Source organism: Acanthochromis polyacanthus, chromosome 7 (assembly GCF_021347895.1).
Source record: "Acanthochromis polyacanthus isolate Apoly-LR-REF ecotype Palm Island chromosome 7, KAUST_Apoly_ChrSc, whole genome shotgun sequence".
Lineage (NCBI taxonomy): Eukaryota > Metazoa > Chordata > Actinopteri > Pomacentridae > Acanthochromis > Acanthochromis polyacanthus.
Window position 1 is genome coordinate 25,570,224 of NC_067119.1, and position 18,782 is coordinate 25,589,005.

The 18,782-nt window shown below is 42.9% G+C and overlaps 2 protein-coding genes across 3 annotated transcripts in view; both read right to left on the bottom strand.

Moving 5' to 3' along the window:
- adgra2 (adhesion G protein-coupled receptor A2) overlaps window positions 1–6,558 on the bottom strand; it is a 39,386-nt gene extending 32,828 nt beyond the window's left edge. Inside the window, 1 exon segment of the mRNA XM_022199871.2 lies at window positions 5,509–6,558. Coding sequence (XP_022055563.2) covers window positions 5,509–5,810 — 302 coding nt within the window. The 5' untranslated portion in view covers window positions 5,811–6,558.
- Window positions 6,559–10,612: 4,054 nt separating this feature from the next.
- The window catches only part of pdlim2 (PDZ and LIM domain 2 (mystique)), a 36,474-nt gene continuing 28,304 nt past the window's right edge, over window positions 10,613–18,782 (bottom strand). Inside the window, exons 7-10 of one of the 2 annotated variants that reach the window (XM_051951076.1) lie at window positions 17,684–17,802; window positions 12,957–13,102; window positions 12,094–12,205; window positions 10,613–11,766 (exon numbers count right to left, since the gene is read on the bottom strand). In XM_051951076.1, coding sequence (XP_051807036.1) covers window positions 11,574–11,766; window positions 12,094–12,205; window positions 12,957–13,102; window positions 17,684–17,802 — 570 coding nt within the window. In that variant the 3' untranslated portion in view covers window positions 10,613–11,573. Of the gene's footprint in view, window positions 11,767–12,093; window positions 12,206–12,956; window positions 13,106–17,683; window positions 17,803–18,782 lie in introns of both variants that reach the window. The other variant, XM_051951075.1, reaches the window with a different exon arrangement.

Consider the following 18,782-nt stretch of genomic DNA (forward strand, 5'->3'; position numbering starts at 1 on the left):
TTTGCTTTTTTGATTTATTGCTGACCACTGCCCCACCTAACATGTGCAGAGGAGAGTCTGCTCCCCCTCCTTTCAACACCTTTCCCCACATAAATAAACCCTATCGCAGCAGGAATGCCTGGGGTCCAGCGCTCTCCCTGCTATTGGAATTCTCCCCGCTGATAAGACGACGGTTTGGGACGTTTTGTCGACACACTCCCGTCTCAACACATTCTGACTCACAGACCCAACGAAAACCACCAACACATCTGCTGGCCCTTCGGTATCCGTCCACACATTGGCCACAAGCGAGGCCACAAGTGAGAGACCGACGATGTGACTCAGAAGGCGAAATGGTGATTAAAGGCCACAGATTCATAGTGTAGCCAATCAATGATAGTATTGAGGTGAGTTGGCTTCGAGAGAGCAGAAAGTCAGAGGACACATCAGATGCAGTAAACGATAACAGACTCCATGATGGTCAGCTAAGCAGAGCCAGAAACGCATCAAGAGAAATCAGACCAATGTGGGATTGAGCGTAACCACAGGACTGTCCTCTCCATCAGGAGCTACTTTCCAGTGGCAGATTAAAGGTTAAATGTTGGTGTAGGTTTATTTTAGCCAGCTACAAGAAAAGATGAAGTGTAGTTACATCTGGAGTTAAATGCTTTACAAACATTCTCAGGAATCATTGTGTCTTTTGGGCTTCCTGGATAACCTCATGCTGAGGAAATAGTTTCAAGGAATAAGCTAAAAGACTGTGGCTGGTTAGTTTAGCACAAATACTGGAAACAGTGTAAACAACCAACCAAATCTGCCCACCAGCACCTCTACGGCTCAATTAACATGTTATTTTCCGCATGTTTAATCCAAATGAAAACATCTGTATGTAACTTACTGAAGCAGCAGTAAGAGATAAGCCCAAAATGTCAAACTAGTTCCTTATTTGTGTCACCCAGTAAAAAGAAAATCTCAACAAAGCAGGCTAACAACAGAGTGATTTTAAAAAATAATAATAAAGTGGTAACCATAGCTGCAAATAATATAGCATCTAATAAAATATTTTATTGATGTAAATCAAGCTCCCAGTTGTCTTTTATTATTCACATAATAAAATGAAACTGGCAATAATCTCTTACCGTCATCTGGGTTTGTCACACTACTGTAACCAGGCATTACCGAACATCTTTTTCTAGAGCAGCTGCAATTGAAAGTTCACTCTGAAATTTTGCAGCAGAAGGTAGACAGATGTCCACAGGCATCTCATTTAATTTTTCTCCCTAATTCTTTTAAAGTACAAGTTCAACTGTTTGAGTGACAGAATAATCTAAACTCAGATAAAGTCAAAGCAAAATCTAAGCTAAAGTACAAACAGTTGTTGTTTTTTTTAGCTTTCTACTCTGAGCTGAATGGTTTAAGAAAATACAGGTTTTTCTGACAGATGCTGCGACTTGATTTGTGATAAATGTTTTGGATGTCTTGCTTTAGTTTTGATATTCACTGTTAAAAACATCGTCGATCATTATTACCTGAGATACTATCAAAAGTGTGACTGTCACACAATGAAGACGGCATGCATTTGTAAAACCACTGACAATAGAGTTTAAGGCCTGGATCGGATTCAGCCTTCACGATTTTGTAACTGCAATTTGTCAAATTGCAATTCTGGTTATGAATCGATTCATTGTTCAGATCTACTTTGTTGTGCCATTACAATGCCATTTCTATTAGCTGGTGAAGAAAGCATTAAAATGGCCACTGAAAATTTAAAAGGCTAATTAGGAAAACTTTAGTTATTTGTATTATAGATAAAAGTAATTAAAGCTGTACAAGATTTAAGTTATGACCAACATAAGATCAAGCTACAAAGGAGCAGTTTGAGACTTTGGGAAATACTCATACACCCCTGTTTGCTTTCCTGTTAAGTGTCAGATGCGGCTACTGTTAGCAGCCGGTTAGCTCAGCTTGACAGAAAGACAAGAAACGGCAAGAAACAGTTTGTTAGGGTTAGGGTTACTTGGTTTTAGCCTAGCTAGTGGCCTCCATCACAGCATCTAATGAAGTGGCTCTAATGAAGGCCATTAGGCTGAGACATAAGCACGTTTTTGTTTATTTTTGACATGGCTGCAATAAATTGGTGAAATTGAGATTAGTCGCCTTAGCCCTGAGGCTCTGTGTTCACAATGCAGTGTTGGGATTAGATGACTTTGGTTTAACACTATAAACAAATATACTGAGATCTGATTTAAAACTACGATCGGGCCTTTGTTCAGGACCAGCCTCACCAGCAGCCATAAACTGGAGGCGTGTGTTACAGCTGTTCATTTACAACCATGACCGTCACTGATAAAAATATTGTTGCTCGTGCTGGAATATTTTTATCCTAAACCCCTGACTACAGACCAGCGACATACTGGGCTCAGGTTCAGACATGCAGGGAGCAACTGCAGCTGTCTTGGGTGAGGGGGCATCGGGCCAGGGATGGGCATGCTGACCCCACACCCTGAGCATCTGTGCCCTCTCATTCAGACTGGGACCCACTGAGCCGAGAGCCATCAGTCACTGACAACGACGACAGCAAAATACGCCGAGGAGGGTTCTAACTCGGGCAAAAAAACCACAAGCTCTGGAGCACCAGCACATTCACACATAAACTGCCACTGTACGTTCTCTTCATTTGTCTGTTCTCCATTAAAACATTAAAACAAACACAGCTGCCACCACGCAGCACTGAGAGAGGAGCTATTGCTCTGTTTGTGGGCTATAGACTGAATGTGTATGATATGTATCCATCTCCAGGCGCAGTTTTTTCATCCCCAGAAGAACAAATGTCCTTCCTTCTCACTCTTCAAACGACTAATAATAATAGAGACATGGAGCAAAACATTGGAAGTGAAGCTATGCGGCCACATCGAGGAGCCCTGCCTCCTCCTCCTCCTCCGTCTCACCCCAGTGTTGAAGATCTGTTAGTCAGGGGCTGGGGAGTTTTCAGTCTCCAGGGGCACATCCCTCTGAACCGCCTGCCAAGCTTCTCCCCTCTCTCCTCCATCCTCCTTCTTTCTTTGTTCCCCTCTTCCCACTTCTTCTGCTCCTCGCGCTCAACTTTCTCCTCCACTGCAGCCTCTTTTTAGCTTCCCTCATTCACTCCTACTTTCTGTCTCGACAACGGCACTTTTCACTTTCACACTCTTATCTATTTTCCTCCTCTCTACCCTTCCGCTCCTCTTCCTCTCCCAGTGATCCGGCTCCTTTGCAGCCGTGCATAATTAGGCCTAAACACAAGCCTGCGCAGGCTCACATCTGGAAGGAGTTTGGACATGGCAGTTTCCTACCAAGACGACTAAATATTTAGGTTGAGAGTTACTGCATGTGGATGAACTCATGATAGAAGGGGGTGGGAAGAGGAGAGAAATGGGGGGCTGGAGATAAAGAAAAAGAGGGAAAGTGGGACAGACGACCGGAGCTCAAAGCAGAAGGTTGAGAGGAGAATTATGCATCATTACACTGCTGATAAGGGTCCGTTTGTAGTAATGCTGCAGTGTACAATCCGACGCACAGCAATGTGATCACAGTACAGCGCGAGAAGTGGACAGCCAAAGGAGGAGGTGATAATATTGGGGCAACTGTTTGCTCCTTTATGGCTGGCAGGAACAACAAACAGCCAACTAATAGTTTTAATAAACAAATCCCCGTTGGGATTTCCCATGAGGTTGAGGGGCCTCAGCTGGAATGTTCACAGGGGCCAGCTGTTCTGCATTACATGTAGCAGTCGGCCCCGGAAGCCCTGGGCCTGGAGTCCTCCAGCCTCTGCCTGCTCAGCATGGAGGAGAGCATTCCTCCAGGCTGCCCCAGGAGAGAGGGCAGCGGGGCTGGATCTCAGACCCTCCGATTGTGGGCCTGGGCCTAGGTGGTGCAGGGCTTGGAGAAGGCTCCCCTGCCTGCACCTGGGATACTGTCTGCAGTCTCAGAGCAGACTGAGGAATGTCAGGAATAACACGAATATCAACACAACTTCCCACATTCCACATCTGGAGCTAATGTCATGTGCAACGATGGGAACGCAGGCGCTTCAACAACTCACCGAATCTTCAGGAAAACAAAGTTTCCACGCGGCAAAAAAAAAAAAAATCCCCTGGAAAGGTAAAGAAAATGGCGGATCGAGAGTGGAATTGTTTTCTTCTTCTTGCTCAGAGCCTCACAAAAGTGTCACAGAATGCAAAACATCTGCATATAAACAACTCAACCAAAATTAGTAGGTGCGGGGATAAAAGATTATCTTCAGTCACCTCGATCACTGCCACCCTCGCCATTTTTTTTTCCTCCAGTTCTCAGCAATGTGTTCCCCAGATGTTTATCCGGCCTTTATTAACCAAGAAACATAAGGCCCTATAAATGGACTGCTGGCTGGCTTTTAGCTCTCCTGGGGCATAAATCCCCTTACTTTACCTCATATGCTTGCTGCAGTGGGGCAGTTGAACATGTTTTTTTTTCACTGTGCCCATGTGCAACTAGCATTTCTCCCACTGGGTTGGAGCTCACAGACAGAAACATAGTGTGGGAACAAGCAATGTCTTCACAAAAGTCTTAGCAGCTGTGAACGAAGTGGTGCAATACAGAAAAACAGAAACACCACCCAAAAAGTGTGTCACTAATAGAACAGAAGGTCATCTATCATCAACGATAGTGTGTTTTGGCCCGTGATGTGACCCTTTCAAGTCCGGTCCAAGCAGACCACACAAATAACTGCTCCATAATTAAAAAATATCAAACTGAACTGGCCTAGAATGTGTGGCGTCCAGCTCTCACCAGATGGTTTTTTATCTTCACCAGAAGGCGATGGTTGAGACTGGGTGTTGCAGTGCTTAAAGTAGGAGCCAGCCCACCAGTAAAGCAAAAGTGTCTGATATAAAATGTGTTTCTGTTTATTCTAGTTTTGCAAGGCCAAGTCAGCTGGACCATGTGTACAGGGTGGTGGTGGTGGAGGGAGAAGGAGTGAGCCGAAACATGGGGCGCCTGGCTGAGTCAAATTTAAAGTGACAGAGTTGTGTCAGGGAGGCAGGGCCAGATGATGGCTGCAGCCTTAATGCTTTACAGAGAGGCGATGCTCAGCCCTCCACGACAGAGTTAAAGTAGATCAAGATGTAAACTTATGACCTAACAAGCCTTATTACTGCAGAGAGTCCTCAATACAGTTAAAACCGAGGTCACGGGGTCATGAGTGTGTGGGCCTGATCAGGACACTGAACTCTTAGAGGCCATTCATTTTGTGATTATGTCAGTTACACAACTGATTCTCTCAATGACATGGGAACACTGTGGCTCCTGCTTCATGTAGCTATGAATAAAGCTGATATATGTTCTAACTAAAATGCTTTTATGGCATTATAGGAATACCACAAGAAAAGTAGAGAGAAGAAAAAAACAGCACCACAGTGTAAATCCTGGCTGGTACAGCCTCCAATAGGCCCCAGGAGGATGATCATTGTGATAAAGAAAGAGTTCAGTAAACTTCAAACTGTTCCAACTCACAGGGTGACGGTCCTGTTGGGCAGCAAACTGACATCTGGAAGCTCAGTCAGCTCCTCCTTGCTGCAGCTGACCCTTTTCCCCACAGCCTGGACTCCGTGTGCTTTGGAGCGGTCGTCCGTGCAGCTGCAGCCGCTGGTGGAGGCGAGCAGCCCGGGACAAGCCTGGGAGAGCCTCGGCTCAGTGGCGCACAACAGGAGCAGCATCAGTACCAAACGCCCCGGCAGCAGAGGGATGCCAACGCCGGGCGCAAACATTGTCCTTCGGCTGGATCTCACCTCAGCTGCACCCCCGCCTCCAGTCATCCCATATCTCCACCATGAAGCGCTCAGAGGGGGCGTAAGGAGGGCGAGAGGAGACAACAGTGATCTTTCAGGCCTTGAATGAATGGCAGAAAAAAATAAGTTGAGGGTTCTCTCCTCAACAGTGAACGAACATCATCCGGTCATTCCAGAAATATTCGGCACCGCTGATTTTCCAAGTGTCCCGTTATGTCATGGCAGCCCAGGGCGCACGACTCTGTTTGGTCCAAATGGCTGGTAAATCCAAGAGACCAATCCAAATTACCATCCAAACGTCTTTAACAGCCGCAAAACTCTGTCTTTAAAAGTTGTAAGTTGAATTAATTACCTCAAGAGACTCGCATCTCCTTCAGGCTTCTTTGGGAGTGTCCAGATCACCTTTATCTCGCCCTCTAAAAGTTAATCCAGAGGTTGATGAGATCCACAGCTGAGCGTCACAGTCAGAGCCACACTGTCATTTATAGGAAGAAGTAAAGAAAAAAAAAGAAAGTATATTCTCTAACTTTTGCCAGTTGTTTCGCTGCTTTTAAAAGTTTCCCTCAGAGTTTTTCTCCGAACCAAACCTCTCCCGTACTTTTCGTGCGCAACTTGGATCAAATTTAGAAAAATGTGGGAAAAACTATTAGTTCGGACAAGAAGTGAGCTGGTCCGGGTCGACTCTTGTATAATTCCCAAAATCTAGCGGTTTTGCCTGCTTGAGTCTGTCACACTCAAACTCACTTAGTTACAACCCCAAGTGCGCCCATTCCGTCTGCGTCTGCGCTCTGGTCCCCGCGGTCCTAGCGCATCCAGATCAGAGACAGAGAGGAGGATCACATGTGACCAGGACTAAACCCACCTGGAGCCCCTGAACACACCTTCACCCAAACTCACAACACACTTCAGTTGGTGTTCTTTACTTGATCTAAATTATATAGACTCAAAACAAAAGAAATCAACACATATAAGGAATTGGAATCGAAATTATTTGCATCACCTTTTTTTTTTTTATAAGCAGCCGATTTACATGTAGGAGAAAGGGAACGTCAATAATCAATTAATAACTCAAGCTTTTCTGTCAGTAATTACAACAATAAGTCTAAACTAGAATGCAATAAAGAATAAACTGCTGTAGAAAATAATAATCATGATGGAAAAGAGGAGGTCATTTGCTCCGGTACAGTTCACATGCCATGCTGCTGCTGTTTGGCTCCTTTTTAGTTTGAATTTGCTGCTTCCATTAAGAGTTGTAGCAGACAGGAAGGTCTGCAGTGGGAGTGCAACTAAAGTTATGAATGAATGCTGAAAGTCCCTTGTGTGTCATGTGTTTCAGCAGATCAAAGACTTTTCTTTCAATCAGCGGGAAGCAAAGGAAGCAAAGATTTTTACAGATACACTCCAGCAAATTCTATACTGTTGCTGCAGAGAGTTGTGTAGAGTTTGACTTTGAGAATGTACAGAGATTTTGGACTCATAATGTAGATGATAACTTTATGACAGGAGTTAATGACAGATTTCTTTTTTTGCTGTTGATGTTCTCCACTTGGAGGCAATAGAGTACAGCAATATACCCAAGAAACACAGTAAAGACGGGTACTTCAATCTAGGTTTTATGCAGTTAAGGCTACAAGTATGAGTCTCTGGTAGAAAGAAATAAAAATAGAAAGAAATAGAAAGCCTTTGTCATCATATGAAATTAAGAGCACAATTCCTGAGTGGTGCATTAAGAGAGACATATGCAAGTCAACCTCAAAAACATACAAATGACAAAAGTTAATAAATAAGTAATATAAGTTAAAATCTAACACTATAGTTGTCATTTTGCAGCAGTATAGAGGTTACACTACAAATTGGTGCAATAAAACTGATTCATTTTTAAATTACTAACAGCCCAAACTAACCTGTCAAGTTAACTGAGATGAAGAGGGTTGTTCTTTGCATACCATATGTTGTTTACGTTGCCTGAGCAGATACAATTTATGGGCTAACAGGTCAGCTTGCACAGCCAAATGCTTTGATTTAGCTCTGAGAGGAAAACCATATATTCCACAAGCTCCAATCGTTTGTTGAAAGAATTCTATTTTTGAAATATGACATTTTCCCCCTCTGAAGCGATCCTTCCTCAAGGCCTCCTGTTCACGTTTTTGGCTGTGTGTGTGGAAAGTTCCCAAAATATAGTAACAGATTTCTATTTGAAAAATATTTTTTGATATACGAGAGGCCCAGGAGGATGGAGGCCGTGGCGATTCAAATCTGGAGAGCATTTCAAACTCCGAGAAGGTGAACCGGGGGAGCTTTTGAAAAGGGATTTTGTGCAATTGGGCTTGACATGTATTCACTGACATACCCAAACTGCAGGCACCTCAGTCATGCAAGCAGCCTGGCAGTATAATGGCGCTCTGTGCTCTGACCTGCACAGTGGACCCCTGGTTTGTTATTCCTGTATACGATACTGTACACTGGAGCGCGCTCAGAAAGCCTGTATGATTATTGGAAGGAAGCACGAGCAGTAGATGGGCGCCTGCTCTGCTCTGAAACAGAGGGCTGTTTATCCAAGCTGTTAAATAAGGCTTCAAGTACAACACCCCCCTCCAGCTCCACAAAGCCCAAATCTCTCTCATCTGGAGAGCACAGTTTCCATTTTAAATGTCACGTCCCTAACTGCACATTACATCAAATTGTACTTAATGGCATCCAGACAAACTTTAATGTCGTTCCAACATTTTCTCTCTATGCACTCCACAGCCCCCTCACTCCTTATAGCTAAGCAGGCAATCTCTCCTTCTCCTCGTTCCACATCTGGACTCCATTCCAGGTGGGGCATTGGGAAAGAGGAGAACATCGGGAAGGAAAAGGTGGAAAGCGGAGAAGCTCGGAGGCTGAAAAGCAGAACTGAAATAGCGTCTTAGTGTGGATTATGGTGGAAGTTGCGCAAGCTTTTGGGATGTATGACAGACGATATGAGATGTTTGAGTGGTTCCTCCTGGGTACGTCCTTCAAATCTCACGCAGAAATGTCTAAAAACACAGGGCTTTTCAGTGAAATCACAGGGCCAGACCGAGGGACTGCTGGGGCCGAGGCGAAGCTCAGGATTGGGATTCTGCCAATGGATAAACAAAAGAAAACTTCCAGCATCCTTGTAAGGCCCTCAGCAGTCTTTCCTGGGGAGTCCATGACATCTAGTGGTGGGATCAGCAGCAAACAGAAAGTCCACCTTCTCCCAGCGCCTCTGTCACTCCCGCTGTTCCGGGCATTTCCTGCATGAATGGTTTTAATCAGCAGTTTATGGTGACTGCTTCTACATTTTATGAGGTTTTCAAATAATACTGTGGTGATATGTTTCAACATTAAACATCTTTGTTGAGCATGAAGGGTTATTATTGGTAGCAGTAGGTGAAACAGAGGTAGTGCTCATTTCAGCGGTTTGCAATTTAACGTGATAATTTTGCAAAAACAGGTTGATGTTTGCACAATATTCTGTTATTTCTAAACAATACATATCTAATAACCTGTCATCCATTTATAATTGGGAACTAAGCACTATTTTAAGTAACCGGTCTTCACATTTCTTCTTAGCAGTGATTAAATTGTCAAAACTTTAATTATAATATAGTAGAAAGATGCTTGGAAACAAGTCTGCATACACATCCATGTTAAATTTTGCCACAGTGGTTTGACTTTCCTTCCCTTTCAAAGTTCAAAAAGTCCTTTTGAAACTGTAGTAATGCTGCCTTCTTCTGGTTAGAAGTCTGAATTACAGGACAGTTATTTACAAAGGGCTTTCTCTCATGGATATATTATTTTTACCAACAATAAAACAATACAGGCTTAAATCCTAGGTACTTTAGGAGTGAGAACAGTTGCTGTTTGCTTAGGTCAGCTTCATACGTCAGATTAAAAAGTTCTCAAAGGCTGCTCAAGTTATAACTCACTCTGCTCTGTCAGATGTGGCTAACACCCTGCTTGCCAAACCTGTCTTTTGCAACTGGGATGTGTCTTCTCTTCTTTTTTAAATTGCTATAAGCTTATCCCAGTAATTATTTTTTTATTCAATCGTGCGGTCTGAACGACAAGTCAGCTCATGGGAATCTGAACAGAAGCAGACTGACGGCTTTCTGAACGACTCCCGCTCAGCCGAAGAGAAATCTGTGCAGTTTATGTATCGAGTCTCTCGGTGTTTGTGCCATCTGTAAACATGTGGTCAAACTGAGGTCATGAGTTATCTCTACAGCACTGTTGCCAAAACAAGTACCAGCAGGGCAGCAGCTATAACATGTCAGCTTTCCATGTTTGTTATACGTCTCCTAACATTACCAGTAAGGATTAAACTGCTCACCTATTTTTAACTCCAGACACTTCGGACATTAAATACTGTCGTTTGCCCATTTTTAGATTTAACTTGGGGATTTTTCGCTTTAACATTCTGTCAAGTCATGGCAGGAAAAGCAGAGGTGTAATTAAGAATGCCGCATGGAATGGCTGCATCATTAATGTAACGGACTACATCTGTTTTACTGCCAACACACACAAAATGTCAGCCATGGAAAAAGCTTTGTTGAAGTTAAAGACAAAATCTTGTAATTTTACAGCATCATTATTAACAAGTAATTATTTTTACTAGGCATTACTGTGTTGCTTTTTACAAGTTAAAAAAGGCCATTATCGAAAGCCAAAAAGAGACAAAAAACAACCCTTGTTCAAACCCTTTCTGGTCCTAGTAACGCAAGGTTTACTTGTGTAGTTGGAGATAATGGAATCATAATGATGAAGGAAAAGTTTGCTCTAAACACTTACTACTCCATCACAATCATCATCACTGAAGGAGCTTCAGGTTGTGCGATTTTATTAAGTGCCACATGAACTGTGAACATTATAGTGTATCTCCGAGTACTGCTGTAACTGGACAAGTGTAGTATCATCAGTTGTCTACACACTAAATGTCCTGTGCATACATTATGCATTTTAAATGATCTATATTATAGAATACAGTTCAATCACAAAAACATCAAAAGTATTTGTATACTGAATGAATCTTTAAGTCCCTCAAAATCAACAAAACAACCAAACAATTCAGCAAATATGTATTTTTTTTGTTTCATTATTTCTACTCATAAATTCAGCTTACAAAAGTAATACAGAAAAACTTAAGGGCTTTTGGCCTGACTCTAGCGCAAAATTCACAAACTCCTTTGTGTCTGTAACAACTTGGACCCCCTTCCTCTTTCTTGCTCATGCACACACACAGTCACACACACAGGCATGCAGAAGCCACCACGCTTCTGCATGTGAAAGCAAGCAGCCATACACACCCACACAGCACTGTCTGTGTACAGTACATTGTTAAAATGGCATGCAGTGTAAATTAGATTTTGGTCCCTTTGTGCCAGCAGCAGATTCAAATGATAATCCTGATCCTCAGAGTCAATCCTGTCGAGTTTGTCTAAAGCGGCGGTGTTATGTAAATCTGGCCTTTGTACAATGCGATGTGGCTGGAGTCCATGGCAGCTGTAAATCATTAGAGCTAAGAATAACCTAAAGAGACCGTGCAGGCTGGGCTATATGAAAAAAACAAAGCCCAAATTCTCATACAAGAAGGGCAAGAAAGTGTATCATAATATTGCAAGTATGATTAAATGTGATCAGAAAAGAACATCCTCTGCCATATCGTTGAGCAGTGTCCACCTCTGTGCATCATCCCAAGGTCTGTAAGTGAGTCAGATGAGGAGGAGTTTCAGGCAGACAAGCAGCGCTCCACGTCCACAGTGGGGCAGGTGTGGAGTGGAGGACTCACTGGCGAGGGGACACGGTGGCTCGAGGGGAACTGCCTGGGCCCTGGTACCTCTCTTTGGCATGCTTCTCACAGTACATCACATCTCCGACCCAAAAGTGACCTCTCATCCTGAGGTTAAGGCCGCAGTCTGTGCAAGTGTAGCACTCTGGGTGGCGGTATCGGTCGTCTGTGATTCGCACGGCCTGCGTGCTGTGGAAAGACGAACGCAGTCAGACACCAGACAAACACAGCAGTCCATCTGATAGCAGGGTGAAATGATTTTCCTCATTTCCAATGCAAATCCACTCAAGAGCTGCAAAGGTCAGCGCAGATAAACAGCATTGTTTGTTTATTGATTGTCTTAAAGAGCAAAGTTGCCTCTTGGAGATTCTGATATCTAAGCCTAAGACTGATAACTCATCATACGTGAATCTGTTCTTTAAGTAACACTTTCAGTACAACCAGTAATCAGATGGAACTGGCGGCCTTAATGGGTGCAACACTGGAGCATATAGCTGCAGGTGACCACAGACTTACACAATGTTGGTGCCACACTTCTCACAGGTGTGGTATTTGCTGACTCCTGCCACTGCTGTGCTCGGTTTGGGGACATTTGGCGAAAGTTTCCCTGGAAACCGCAGAGCAGCTTCTGTAGACAAAAACACACACACACACAAACAGAGCTGCTCATGAGGATGTTCCGACACGCTTGTGTCTTGCTGTTCATCACATCAACACTCTGTTTGTCTTCGCTGTCCTCTGACAGTAGAGTTTGTTTGTGTTTCCCATCAGTCATCACCAGCTCATCGCTCACAGGACACTTTTAGAGATGGGTTTCCAAACATTGGTCATTATCACGTCATAAAGGAATGTTATCACTGTCTGGATTTACTTTCACCCCCATTTATCAAAGCATAGGGGTAAAAGGAGGACACACGCATTCCATGATATGATGTTCACAATATGAACTGCACGCTGGAGGGCTGTTCTCTTCATCCAGACCAGGTGATGACCATATGTAAGTCGCTAACTCACACTCCCTTGTTCTGCATGACGCACATCTGACAGAGATGGCTTCAAGATGGAGATGCAGTTAGCAAACAGGAGGAGGAAGTGCAAATGATGCTGCATTTGACATAATAGACAGATCCTGAAGATAGGGGATAAGACTTATTGAAATAAACTGTTACTTCTAATTCATAAAATACATGCTTTTGTAGGTATTTTGTTTACACATCCTTATTGAAACACATTTCATTTTAATATAAACTATTTTACATCACTTTTGCTTTCAAATTGATTCATATTGCTCAAAGAATCAAAACTGTATGCACTTCACTTATGACAGGTAGAACAAACATGCATTCCTCCTTTTGTCTGCAATGGACAGTGCTTCTCACCTTTCTCATCAGCCTCCAGAACCTCTTGCAGCATTTTAAAAGTGTTAGACTGACGAGGCGCTGTGCGTAGCTCCTTATTCTCCTGGATCATCTTGTACACCTCTGAGTCCTTGTCAAACCTCTGCATGGCAAAGTCAGAACTGGAACTGCTGCAGAGAGAACCAAATAAAAGCACACATCCAATCACACATCAAAATCTCAACTGGATTTTCGAGGCAAAACAAAGAGGATGTACGGCTAGGAGTTGAAACTATATAGTGTTTGAAGAAAATCTTTCCTGATGCAAAAAACTGTGAATATCTCCTTAAAGCAATTGTGTAATTTGTGTAAATGAAGTCCTTGTTTGATCTAAAGGCAAGTACAATAACAGATGTGAACTTTGTACTAACAGTCCATAAACAGGCAAGAAAAACAAGATAAATTTCCTCTGACTTTGCATCTTGTGGCTATCTCAGTGCAGTCAAAGCTCTGGACAGGAGCAGGAGGGGAGAGGAATCTTTAACCTCAGGGGAGTAGACACTGTCAGCTAATTGATAAATTAGCACAAAAAACAGTGGCTCATTTTACAAGCAAATTCTTTACTCCTACTGTGGGGGAAACGCGGTTACTTTTTTACGACTTCTTTTACTGTTGTGTGGTTGAATACCAGTCCACCACTCCACCTCTGCTGAAGAAACACACGCAGTAAGATCTAGACTGACAGACGTACTTGTAAGAAAGAAAAGAAAGCAACGAGGTAAAAGATGTAGGAAGACACCAAGTAGTGTCTGTTGTCATGTCTCTGTATTTGTCTTGAGGGATCTGAGTGTTTGCTGTCAGCAGGAACCGGTCGGCCAGGTACAAAGTGTCAGGCCAGGTGTGGTTCGATGCCTTCAACCTGTTGCCAACTTGTCAGCTTGAATCAGTCAACTTAACGTGTCCTGTCAGTTGTCACATACAGCGAGATGAACAAATATGTGCTCTTTAACTGGCACCTGTGATGAGAAGAGTCAAGCCCTGCTGTGATTTAACGTACAGAGCATAACCCATGAGGCCTTGTATGTAGAAATGCTGTTGTACAACGACATAATTACAGTCCATGAGCAGGTGGGCTGAGACACATTTACAGCAAACACTCCTCCACACTAGATCTGAAATAAAACAGTCATGGTGACTTTAAAATGCCTACTTCTAAGTCATAGTTTGGGCAAAAAGTGCAGTGATTGTATTGTTTCATAGACGCCCTTTTACTTAATGATCATACAGATTAGTAAACCTTGTTGAAGTCATCTCACATTTTTAAGTAAAACTCTTTATGGTCCATAGTAATTTTGAGTCTCGGACATTAGCAAATGGTTACTTGTGTCAGACTTTTGCCTTCAGTCTGTGAAACTGGAGTTGGACTAAGGTCAGGTGACAGACTTGGCCGGTTAAACACATTTCTCTGTTCAGCCAGAACAAATTCCTTGGTCGCTTGAGTTTTTTGTTTAGGATCACTGTTCAGTTGAATTGTCCTAAAACTGGGGGACTGTAAATGCAGAGAGACATTGAGTGCTGCTTTTAAATAGTCGGTGTGCTGCAGAGAGAACTACTCTGGGGGGTGTTCTGAGCTTTATTCATGCCTGTGTATGTTTGTTGTATATTTATTGCTCTTAGATGCGTTTCAGCTGCAGGATCTTGTTTCCCACTACATGAACATGACTGCAATAGGACGTGGGGCAAACAGACAAAGCAGCAAATATGTGACCAAGCTAATGCTGCAATCCTTTCCCCTGCATCAATGAACATGGTTCAAATTGAAAACAGACCTCTAAAGTACACTCTCCAAGTTTTCCACATGCTCAGCTCCACCCTCAGCGATCTGTTTCTCCTTTTCGTTTCCCCTATCCCTTCTGACATGCAATTTCAAACAAATGAAAAGTTGAGGGCAAACGGAAATAAAACAAACAAGAGAACTGAGGGTGAGAGAGGATGACATGCATCTGAACAAGCATCTGAGTGCATGGACTTATGAGGAAGTATAGATTTCATCAAGTATCACAATTTTAGACTGGTTCCCAGAGACTCAGCAATTGTGGTTTCAAATGTTCTCACATCTATACAGCGTCTACAAATGTGTTGCTGGTTTCCATACCCAGACTTGGCTCAGGGAGCAAAGATAACAACTTAGTCATAACAGGAATTCAAAATGCATGTCGCCAAAACACATCTAAGATCACAAAGCCAAATTGCAACCACATTTCTGAAACCGGTCTCCTTGTAGGACGACATCTAAACCAAAGACAGACCGCTTGGACAAAATGTCAAAACTCAAAATGACAGGACTCACCTCAGAGAGAAAAGAAAGAGGCAACAAAGCACGACAGAGCAACTCCAGTCACAGTCCTGTTATTTCTAAAACTGCTAGAGCACCTCAGAACATACGAGAAAAAAAAAAAACATAGATAGCACACAGGCAGATGCAAAACACACACCTCTATCTAAACCAGACGAGACAGAAAAACAAGAGTCTGACTGAAAGGTGTGCCCTTGGGCTGAAACTCATTGGCCACGCGATGTGAAGGGGTGGGTTAATGGGTGTCACTGGATCTGTGATTGGCTGGAGGGGAGCAGGGAGAGGCTTGCTGTGCAGGCTGGGGGCTCCAGACTGGGGGCCAATCAGGGGGAGAAGCAAAATCAGTCTTTTTTGGGAATACAGGGGTTCGGATAGGACTACAGCTGCTGACACGTCTTATCACTAGCTACAGTTTATCCAGGGGCAAACTGGGGCCAAAACCAACCATTCTGCACTGTGAAAAGAGGCTCAAAGCTATCCAGCAGAGAGCATGGACACAAAGAATTACACCAGACTAAAAGAAAAATGTTCATTTCTGCTGGGATGAAAAAAACATTCCAAACAATGTTCGGAGGGCAGCACCTGCATGCTGGGATACGAGTCAAAATACAGCTACATCAATTCATCAGGCACTGGAGAGGCAGGAAAAAGCAAACTGCAGTGCTGGTGAGGGACGCAACATAATGTTTCCCAAAGGCTGAAAATAAATTTGCAGTCATCAAGTCCAAATGCATCTGCAAACAGCTCTGAGCTATTCTTCGTCTACATTTCTGTTCCGTTTACAAAATATGTTACAGCTGCAAAAACCACTTTACTGGTGAGTATGGTGTAGTGGACATACAGACACAGAGACACTGTTGCATCTATGCAGACACATAGCTGATGATCACACGTCTAATCTTCAAAAGAAAAACATTTTAATGCATACGACTCCAAAATCCAACGTGTAAATATTTCTCAAATGTACATCAGGTGAACATGGAATCATACAGTGTCCAGGTACCCGGTGAAGAGACTGGAGAAAGTACGAAGTGTGTTTTAGCATTCTGGCAAAGCTGCACGCTTTGATGCACTTGGCAGCCATCTGAAACTAAACGTGAGCATCATACCTCCAGCTCTGAGTTCTGAGGGCATGTGGCAATGTGAAAAGCTGTGAATAACTAACTTTGGTTGGTCTGTATCTTTCAAATAGAGAGATTCTTAAGGAATAATTAGTGTCCTACTACAAGCACAAAAGCAAGATTCCACCACTAGTCTGAATCGTTTTGACACTGTGGATGCATCAGTTTTAGCTTGTTGTAGAATGACATATGTGAAGGACTATTATAAGATTTGATAACAAATAAATAATTGAATTCACTTCTTCACCATCTGTGTTGCCAGTGTCTCAAACCTCCAAAATGTTTGCATTACTGCTTCAGATTTTCCATACAGGTATGCACATCATCATGTTAAGTATGTTCTGGTCACATTTCTATTTTCTCCAAACACATTGCTTTAAATGAGGCCCTAAGTGAATGATTTGATTTCTTAGACTGGTATTTGAGGGTGTCGCCCCCACAGGCCTCCAGGTGGCACTGAATGACTGCAGTTAGACAGGACACCAATCTGTTAATGCAAAAATATATGTTTTAGGCCGTGTTGTTTACTCAAATCTTTGAAGAGGAGTTAGCTTGTAGAGTACAAAGATGGACTGGAGCAAAATTCACAGTTTGATATTGCGGTACACAAACACCACTGTGTCTTCAATGAAGTCAAAAGTATCGTAATATGACTTTGAGGTTCGTTCACCACCCAGCATGCAGGAGCAGTACCACAGAGGAAGCTCTCTGGTCTTTGACTACAAAGATGCTAATTCAAGTCCAATACTTACATGAATAAGTACAGTCACTCTAGCATTGACCTTTGTTTCTGTTTCCTTTTTTTACAGTTCTGTGTGGTGGAATCTAAGGCTGCAGTCAGTCCCTGTTCTACATGAATATTCAGAAGAACATGTATGCAAAGTGAACATCTTCACTATATTCATATTAAACACAAAAATAACCTCATAAATGCAGGAGGAAATCCTTAGGACCAAGTTACACCTCTGTGGTTCCAATCAAACTCTGAACCTCATGAATACCTTCTGCCTGAGCTCCTGCTTAATGAGTCTGATTCCGTCTTTGATGAAAACACAGTAGTACTGAAACATTATTCTGTTTGCACAATAAAAGGTTGTGCATTAGGTAATGTGTTCCAGCCACCCTTTATACTCTCACTGGAAGATGTGCATGAAACCATGTTTCTTCTAGATTTTCTCAAGACCCAAGGAACCAGTTTCCTAACCTAGTAAAATCACGACGTATTAAACATAATGTTAGAAAATCTTTCACCTTCACATATATATTTACAACTAGGAAAAAGCGGTCTTTACCTGCGACGAGGGGACATGGGTACATCCCGATCGATGGGGCTATGAGGCGAGTAGCGTCCTGGAGGAGTTGGGGTTCTGCTGGACACAGAGTTATTTCTGTAGTCTGAAGGGGAGAACTCCTGTAGAGGAAAAGGAAAGCAACATTGAATGCTATGAAAATCAAACTTTCTGCAACAGCCGAAACCAACTTTGCAGCCCAGAGGGACCTATGCAGACAGTGTCCAAGTGCTTAGACCATGATGCAATGAGACTATTAAAGAGACACAAAAAGGGCTATGTTCAGCTCAGAGGCTGGAATTCACTGCCCGATTTTGTGGATCACTGCTCCACCAAGCACTGTTTTGGTGATGAACACATGTAGCATCCTGATTTTAGGGAGCTCTACATCTGAAGAGTAACTGTAAGAAAACAAAGACTGACGCACTGTCACGTAAGATACACTCAGTCAAGATCAAAACAGCTTCAATGAGCTCCAGATGAATAAAACCATAACACCAACACAGATCATTTGATACACTTCTTCATATTTGAGTGAAACCTGGAGAGGTTCTTTCAGTTTCAAGTGCCTACTGAATAGCACACTTAGTCACTGTTTTATTGTCTTTGGTGCTCCATGCTATCAAACAAAGTTACTATTGCATGACTCACACCAAGTTTCTTCCTGGTTGTTCCTGCTACCAGTCTCAATCACAGCAACCAACACTAACATTTCTTATCTTGATTACCGTTTATAAACAGGGCTGCACTTCAGTCTCTTAGATGATGGATGATAGATAGCGTGGCAACAGATGTTTGGCAACAACTGCAGCGCTTGCTTGATGGGAAACGCAGAGCCGGCATGTACTTCGATAAGTCCCAGATGCTGTGCAAATCTCAGTTATTCATGGTGGTTATAAAGACTGTCCATCACTACATGAAAGAAAGCATTGCATATACTGTGCCATACAGAACGCTAACTGCACAAATATGGCAATTCAGGAACAAAACTGAGAAAAGTCCATCTAAGTGAGTAATATTTGACTTGTGACAGAAGAGGGTGCTATATACCTACTGAACACAATAATAAAGGTCTTGGTGACTTTTAGCTTTTGTTTGCAGA